This window comes from Nicotiana attenuata, unplaced genomic scaffold, assembly GCF_001879085.1.
Source record: "Nicotiana attenuata strain UT unplaced genomic scaffold, NIATTr2, whole genome shotgun sequence".
Lineage (NCBI taxonomy): Eukaryota > Viridiplantae > Streptophyta > Magnoliopsida > Solanales > Solanaceae > Nicotiana > Nicotiana attenuata.
In genome coordinates, this window is record NW_017674008.1 from 93,654 (window position 1) to 103,010 (window position 9,357).

Sequence of the window (9,357 nt, forward strand, 5' to 3'; positions counted from 1 at the left end):
CTTTTGAAGCTGTAAGGAAAGAAGATGGAGTGGACTATCAAGATGATGAAATTTCAAAAGAGAGAAGTGGAGGACAATCTCAAGAGATAGAAAATACCCAAGGAACAAGCATAAGTGAGATTGTTTGCAAATGTATAGAAAGAACATATGATATATCTACACCTCTCTCTCTTACAGAAAATATTGGAAGCCAAAAAAATGCTAGTCAAGATAATGATTTGACTGGCATGATCTTGACAGTTGCGAAAGGTTAGACGGATTTTTTTTTATCTTATACATGTTTGTTTTAATCAAAGATTAGTAACAAGTACTAATTGTGTTAGCTCTTGTAAATATTTTTGCAGAATCTTGTGAACTTGCAATTGAAGAACATGGAGAAAAGTTGCAAGATAAAGAAAATGCAACCAATATGTCAGCTCCATTGTCTGTTAAAGAAATACAAGAAGGCAGTGTGGCCAACACAGGTATTGATTGTGTCTTTAATATTGTATTCATAATTCAAATTGTTAGGAAATTTCAAAACTTATGTCCTTGGTTTTTGTCTCTTCATTTGTCAATTTATCCTAGAATTGACGACTTGCAGCAAACTAATGTATATGTAGTGTTGCTTGTAGAGAAAAGCAAAGATGAAGCCGTTAACCAATATAATATGAAAAAGAAGAGAGATAGTATTGGTTTTGATGGTCCATCATTTGCTATTCTTACTCCTACTCCTCCGACTACACAAATGAGCATTGATGAGGGTTTGTCTATGGAGGTTGAAGAAAATGTTGAAGAAGATCTTGGTCGAGGGAAAATAAATAAGAAGTTTAGTTGGCAATTGAAATCTCCTTTTGACCAGAAAAGAAAAAGAGGAACATCGATGGCGCAGAATGAAAATACTCCCGTGTATACGGGCTGGATAAAATCAAAATATACTCGTACATGTATTTTTCATTATGCCAAAGATGATGAAAACTTATTGAAGAAATTCATTGTGTGGTTGGGCAAGGAGAAAGGAAAGGTCGCAAAAAAATGTAAGTCCCTAAATGTATTTATTATTTCTTAATTGCTTACATTTGTGTCTTGAACTTGTAATTTTAAATTCAGGACTAAGTGTATTGAGCTTCTAAGTCTAACTTCATGACTAAATGTCTTTAACTTATGAGCTTGTTACCCTAAGTTCAGGACTAATTGACCTTTAAGTTATGAGCTTGTAAGTCTAAATTCAGGACCAAGTGTCCTTAACTTTTTAACTTGTTACTGTAAGTTAATGACTACCTGTCCTTAATTTTTGAATTTGCAACTCTAACTTCAGGACCAAGTGTCCTTAATTTTTGAACTTCCACTCTAACTTCAGGACCAATTTTCCTTAACTTATGAGCTTGTTACTCTAAGGTCAAGACTAATTGTCCTTTAATTTATGAGCTTGTAAGTCTAAGTTCAGGACCAAGTGTCCTTAACTTTTGAACTTGTAACTGTAAGTTAAGGACTACCTGTCCTTAATTTTTAAATTTGCAACTCTAACTTCAGGACCAAGTGTCCTTAATTTTTGAACTTTCACTCTAAGTTTAGGACCAATTGTCCTTAACTTATGAGCTTGTTACTCTAAGTTCAGGACTAATTATCCTTTAATTTATGAGCTTGTAAGTCTAAGTTCAGGACCAAGTGTCCTTAACTTTTGAACTTGTAACTGTAAGTTAAGGACTACCTGTCCTTAATTTTTGAATTTGCAACTCTAACTTTAGGACCAAGTATCCTTAATTTATGAACTTCCACTCTAACTTCAGGACCAATTGTCCTTAACTTATGAGCTTGTTACTCTAAATTCAGGACTAATTATCCTTTAATTTATGAGCTTGTAAGTCTAAGTTCAGGACCAAGTGCCCTTAACTTTTGAACTTGTAACTGTAAGTTAAGGACTGCCTATCCTTAATTTTTGAATTTGCAACTCTAACTTCAGGACCAAGTGTCCTAAAGTTATAACCTTGTTACTGTACGTTCAGTACTAAGTGTCCTTAATTAGGAATTGAGGACTAACTTATAAACTTTCTAACTTTGATATTTTCAAAATTTCCAGGGGACAAACTGATAATATATGCTGAGGGTAATGGTGTGAGAAAGAATCCATATAAATTGTACCATCAAAAAATCAGTAGCAAAATATTCTTCCTTGAGCTTTGGGTTAGTAGCTTTGTACTTGATGCTATGGTTTGATAATTCACAAGGCATTTATTTTCTTTCTCTCAATTTATTGTTTTTTTAATTATTTATGACTGATGGATTTTTTTTTCTTTTTTTGCCTTTTTATGAAGCATATTGACATTGCTCTGTATTATTTGAGGAAGAAGGAATGCTACCACCCTTGTGCCCATTCTTTTCGTTGCACAACTACAGATATACTTTTTGATAACTATATCCTACTTGTGTATAAGTATTTCAATGAAGATGCTTCGGATGAGTTTTGGTGTGGTGATAATCAATTGGTTCTCACACCATATGTGTGTGGTGACAATCGTAGATGTGGAATTGCTTGGACAGAGGTTGACAAAATCTTTTTTCCATGTCGGCTTCCTTCAGAAGATAATGATGCTGTGACACATTTTCTTTTGGGGGTATTGGACTTGAATGAGAGGAAGATTGATGTGTACGACTCCATATATAGTGATCCATATGAACAAGGAATGAAACACATTGAAATGTATGCACGCATGATCCCCCACTTGCTAAAGTTCTCACTGTTTGAGAAAAATCACAAGTCTTTTGGAAATGCATTCAACAAATTTGATATTCAGTGGCAAAGATCACCACACCAAACTAGATCGTACGTGTCGTCATTTGCTAAATAATTTATATGTACTTTAGATTTATTTTATTAAAGATATTGTTTAATTGACTCCATATCTTACATTTTTCTCAGGACTGATTGTGGTGCATTCCTAATCAAGTATGCGGAGTTGTTGATGATGGGAAATGATGTGGAGAAATTCCAACCTGAAGACATATCAAACTTCAGAAAAGAACTTACAGCAAATCTTTGGGCACATTGGAAAAGAAATTCTAGTTATGATACACCACCAGAAAATGTCGGCGACAACTATGATAGTGAAAATGAAACTTCTTGCCCAAAGGAACTGTAGTGTAGTTGTAAAGAAAGTCAGTTGTAGTTGACTTGGTATAAAATTGTTTTAAAGAATCCATATGAATTCTGAAATATCCTGTAAATTGTTCAGAAGGCACTTTATTTTATTTGCATAGCATAATTTTTTGGTCACAACTATGCCAAATTATAGTTTCAGCAGTAATATGAAGACATCATGTTATTAATTTCTTTCTTTCTGTTAACTATTGATTTTCATTCTTTCACAGTTTTAAAGGGCCAATCTTTGATTAAATTATCTTGAAATTTTTAGAAATTCAAAGCAACACACATTGATTGTTGTAGAAATTCAGGATCTGTTAACTGCATCCTGCTTTGTTGAAGGATGAAAATAATATTCAGGACATATTTTTTAAATGTGCTAAAATTCTGGAAATATAGATAATAAACTGAGATTTCCAGAAGTTAAGGACATTTTAGAAATTTATGTCCTATATATTAGATTCATACTTCAAATGTTCAGGATGTTTCAAAAAATTATGTCATGAAGTCTACTTGTATCAATCTCATTTTAAAAATAAGATGTAGCAAGTTGTGTTTAGCAAGCTGCAGATGTCAAGTTTTATAACTACTGATTTGTCCATTTTAAATTGCCAGTCTTTTATTAAATCTGTAGAGATATAGCAAAAGATACATTGATTGTTGTAGAACTTCAGGACATAATGTTCATAAACGTCCTGATTTGTTGAAGGATGAAAATAATATTCAGGACATATTTTTCGGAAATGTCCTGAACTTCTGGAAATCTAGACAATTATCTGAGATTTCCAGAAGTTAAGGACATTTTAGAAATTTATGTCCTTAATATTAGATTCATACTTCAAATTTTCAGTACTTTTAAAAAATTATGTCCTTAAGTTTTACTTGTACCGATCTGATTTTAAAAATAAAGATGTAGGAAGCTGCAGGCGTCAAATTATATAAAGAAAGGACTTTCTTGTTTACTTACGACAAGAGTAAAACCCATAAACAATAATTGGTCCGACAAAGGTAAAATGAACTCCCAGAAAAAGAAAAAGAAACAAAGAGCACGTAAGCGCAAAGAAACTTTGAAAATTCAGGACATCTTTTATGTAACCATTTGCTAATGTTTACTTGCTCAAATGAAAACAATCTAAATGAATCCAATTTGTAGCAAAAACTTAAAAGAGTAGATAAACATAAATGGATATATCTATTATTCTCTAGGTTTCCCTGAAAATGGATGTACTACCGGAGAATATATACAAGATGTTCTATTATGACCAATTCTTCTGCAACGACCACATTTGAATGTTATTTTTGATGATTCGGTAGCTAGAATGTGCCCTTTCTTCTGCCTTCTACCTGGCGGGACTTTGAAATCTGGAGGTTTAATAACTTTTGACTTAACACTCTCTGGTACAATTCAAGAATCTGTATGTCCTACAGGATGTATTTGTCTTTCATATGTTTTCAGCCAAGATTCCTTTAGGTACCAGTCCGAGCAGAAAATTGGACTTCTTGATGTTTCTCTTCTCGATAGCTGCAATTGCATGTGTACATGGTAATTCATCAAATTTAAACTGAAAAAAATCACATGTTCTTTTGTTTAAGTCCACCAAGAAAGTAATTCCTTCTTCCCCAACTCTAGAATGCCATGAATCAACAGGGAATACCTTCAAAGTTGAAAAACTATAAGTTAGTACATTAAGTTAAATTATCATTAAAATAATAAGCTAAAGTAAGAACATAATACTTACATTTAAAGTAAAAGCTAAATCTATCTTTTTCTTCAATTCCTCTTCTACCCAACAAGAAACGTCATAAAAAGTTCCTTTTGCTTCTCTTCTTTTATAAAACCAACGTTGTAGCTTCACTTGGATGAAATCCATCATTCTTAATATAGGCAGCTCCCTTGCTTCTAATAGCACAGAATTCATTGACTCAACTATGTTTGTTGTGAGCATGTCATATATTCGTCGTGGACTACAAGAACGTGCCCACCTTTCCGGTGGTTCTTCCATCAAGTAGTCAAAAGTCTTCTTATTAAATTTTGCTATATCTGACATGTACAGATCAAATTCTTCGCGCCTGTATACTCTTGCAACACTTTGGAAAAGTTTTATGATCTCATTTTTCACTTTTCTTCGCTTTAGGTTATACTCCAAATGATAGATACAAATCCCATGGTGGCTTTCAGTATATACTGCGATGCCATGTGCAATAGATTGATGCCTGTCTGATAAAAAAATTAAATTGTCACGGCTCCGAATTGCATTGCGAAGCTCACTAAAGTACAACTCATAGGAATTGTTATTTTCAGATTCTACAATTCCAAAGGCTAGTGGGAATATTTGATTATTTGCATCCTTTGAAACATAAATCATTAAAACACCACGATATTTTGACTTCAAAAAAGTTGCATCAATTGCAATCACTGTACAATGATTCCAACAAGCTATTGATGATCCATATGCATAAACATATAAAGAAACCTGAAAATATAGTTTAACAGAAGGTTAAAAATACAGGATACCAAATCCTTAACATTTACACTGCACACATCAAAGTTAAGGACAGATTGTCCTTAACATTTTCACTGCACACATCAAAGTTAAGGACAAATTGTCCTTAACTTTTACAATGCACACATCAAAGTTAAGGACACCATGTCCTTAACTTTTTCACTACACACATCCAAGTTAAGGACACCATGTCCTTAATATTTTCACTGCACACATCAAAGTTAAGGACACCATGTCCTTAACTTTTACAATGCACATATCAAAGTTAAGGACACCATGTGTTGATACCCAATTTTTTCCTATATATTTTAAATATGCATAAATACCTTCAAAATAGCATATATATAAATATATAAGCATGCACAAGGTTTTATAATTTTTCCCATAATTTTAAGGATTTAAATTGATTTATTTTCTCCCCTTTTATTCATAAAACCCCAATAATTATTTTCCAAATTATTGTTATGATGATTTATTCATTTAATTTCTATACTTATACCAAAATGTAATTAATATAATTTTTATGCATTTTCATAATTACATTTGGTATTTTTCAAGCTAAATTGCATATAATTGCAATGATAGCCCATTTTAATGTATAATTATATTTTATACGTGTAAAATTGGTCCCTNCCCGATATTTTTAAAATAATAATTATATATTTTAAATCATTTTGGTATAGAAAAATTATTTTCAGAAACTATTTTATTATTTATTAAAATTAAAATAGGGAAAATTAGCTATTTAAATCATAGCCAGATTTGGCTTTCAATTTTAGCCTAATTGAACCTAATCCCAGCCCAATCTCCTATTAAATAACCCGACCCAGTCCCCAAACACTTCCTACCCGACCCAAAACCCATCAGATCCTGGCCGTTGATCTAAAAGATCAACGACCCTCATTTGTTCTATCCTTTTTAATTCATACAACCCCCCAACCTTAAATCATTTCCAAACTCCCGCCGCCTTTGAATTCTCTGGTCTTCTCTCTTCTCTCAACCTAACCATAGCCTTCTTCAACCACCGCCTCCCTCTCCGGCCATCTCCAACGACCCCCTTTCAACCCTAAGCCTCCAATGGTTTCCCCCTCGCCTTGCTCATCATCTCTGAGGCCTTCAAGGGCCCTGGGCCATGCCGACTTATGTCTTGGGTTGCTGTTTTGGTTGTTCATGGCTTCTCCAGTGTGATTTGGGCAAAATCACACCATATTTATTACGATCTTTGAACTTTATAGCAGGTTCTTCCGTTTCTATCTGGTTTTCCTTTGAAACCCTAACTTTTGTTTGAATCTCTTAGATATGTGCTATTTTTAACGATTCAAGTCTGTTTCTTCCTATGTTCTACACTGTTCTCAGACCTCTCTTTAAAAATCTTCAACTTTAAGCCGTTTTAACTTTCTTTAAAGTTAGGGTTTCTCGGAGTTTCTTCTACACTTGTTTAAACTGATTTTTCTTTGTGTTTAAACCTCTGTGATGACCCGGTCGGTCGTCTTAAGAATAATGCCCCGATCCCCTAATTATTGCTTTCCCCAAGTTTATTTCTGCTATTTTGATTTGCCGGGATGTTCGGTTTTGAGTTTCGAAGAGTTTTGGGACACTTAGTCCCTAAATGAGAGCTTAAGTGTTGGAAAATGGTCCATAGTCAGAACGTGTGAAGACGGCCTCGGAACGGAAATCCGATAGTTCCGTTAGCTTTGTTAGGTGATTTCGGGGTTGGGAGCGTGTTCGGAACGTGTCTTGGAGGTCCGTAGCTAATTTAGGCTTGAATTGCCGAAAGTTGGAATTTTGAAATTTCCGGTTCGATAGTGAGATTTTGATCCGAGGGTCGGAATGGAATTCCGGAAGTTGCAGTAGCTCCGTCATGCCATTTGGGACGTGTGTGCAAAATTTCAGGTCATTCGGACGAGGTTTGGTTAGGTTTTTGATCGAAAGCGTGTTTTGTTAGAATTTGAAGTTCTTAGGCTTAAATCATTGGTTAATTCGACTTTCCAACGTTGTTTTAGGTGGTTAAAGGGTTGGTGCAAGTTTGAATGATGTTATGGGATATGTCCGTAGGTTTGGTTGAGGTCCCGGGGGCCTCGGGTGTGTTTCGGGTGCTCAACGGAGCAATTTTGAGTTGTAAAAAGTTGCAGGATTTTGCCCAGGTCTGCTGCAGACTATTCTTCTCTGCGATCGCAGCTTCCCTTACGCGATCGTATAGTGCAAATTCGGAGGGTGATATTTTTGTTCTACGCTATCGCATTATCTCGTTCGCGATCGCGGAGGTCATCTTTTCCCTTCTTCGCGATCGCAATTGTCCTCCCATGTTCGCATAGTAGAAATTTGGACCTGGTAATTCCTTGCATTTTCTTCTTCGCGATCGCGTACAGCTATTTCCTTCTCTTCTGCGATCGCAGGCCTAGGGACGCGTTCGCGTAGCCCAGTTTTGAACCTTTAAAAATTTACCCTTCACGATCGCGTTCAATTTCACGCGATCGCATTGAACAAATACCTGGGCAGTAATAAACAATTCAAAACTGAGGGTTAGCCATTTTTATCAAAACACAAGCTTGGGAGCTCGGACTTGGGAGAAATTTCGAGGGATTTTCGAAGGCAACAACTGGGTAACGACTCTCTACTCTCTTATGCTTAAAACCCACTAATCTAATTACGAATTCCTCCTTAATTTCGGATTTTTGAATGAAAAATGGGTAAAACTTCATAGGCCAAGTTATTGAGTTTTGAGTGGGTGTTTGACCTCGGATTTGAGTGATTTTTGTATGGTTAGACTCGTGAGAGTATGAGGGTTCTGAAAATGTAAAATTTATCCGATTCCGAGACGTTAGCCTGAGGGGCGTTTTGGTCAATTTATCTAATTTCGCATCTTAGCTTTGAATTAAATCGTAGAATCAGTTGCTTGAGATGTTATTTACGATATGTAATTGAATTGAATAGATTTGGGCCATTTGGAGTCGGATACTCGTGGCAAAAGTGTGGTTTCGAGTTGATTTTGGAGCCGGTTTGAGGTAAGTGGCTTGTCTAACCTTGTGTGGGGGACCTTTCCCCTTAGGATATGATATTTGGTAATTGAATGCCTTGTACGTGAGGTGACGAGCGCGTACTTGAGCTAATTGTTGAAAACCCGATTTTACTTAAGATATTGAGACTGAGTTTCTTTCGTATTTGCTTTATTCTACTTGCAATTATAACCTGTGTTAGATTAGAAAAGCATGATAGTTGATTTAAATTGCCTACTTGCTTAAGTTGCCTAGACTGTACTACGTGAAGCATGTTAGGCTAGTACTACCTGTTGCTTGTACTTTTGTACTTTATTTCTGAATATCTTCTGGTTGTGGTTGCGCATTTACATTGGGACTACGGATGTGGGATTCCGGTAGCTCCCCCTTGTTTGTTTACTTTGGGACAACGGGTTAGATTCCCAGTAGATCCCCCTGCACTTTTACTTTGGGACTACGGGTTAGATTCCCGGTAGATCCCCCGCACATTGAAAGTTGGACTACGGGACGGTATCCCGGGAGATCCTTCGGATATACTCATATGATGGACTACGGGACGGTATCCTGGGAGATCCTCGTTGTTGGTACTGATATTGAGCTGTTTTATTCTCTGTTCTTATTGCTCTATATGAGTTACTGTAGAGTTTGAGTCATTTGTCTGACTATATAAAATGTCATGTTCAGATATTTGAGAGAGTTGTTCAAGCTGGATGCGGCAGAGTATATGATGTCCATC

The 9,357-nt window shown here is 35.4% G+C and overlaps 1 protein-coding gene across 1 annotated transcript; it reads right to left on the reverse strand.

Moving 5' to 3' along the window:
• Positions 1–4,563: 4,563 nt before the first annotated feature.
• On the reverse strand, positions 4,564–5,595 carry LOC109217804 (the record flags this gene model as incomplete). Its single annotated transcript, XM_019382076.1, has 2 exons — positions 4,564–4,776; positions 4,861–5,595. Coding segments are annotated over 2 exons (948 nt in total), but the record flags the coding sequence as incomplete, so codon positions are not given.
• Between the last annotated feature and the right edge of the window lie 3,762 nt (positions 5,596–9,357).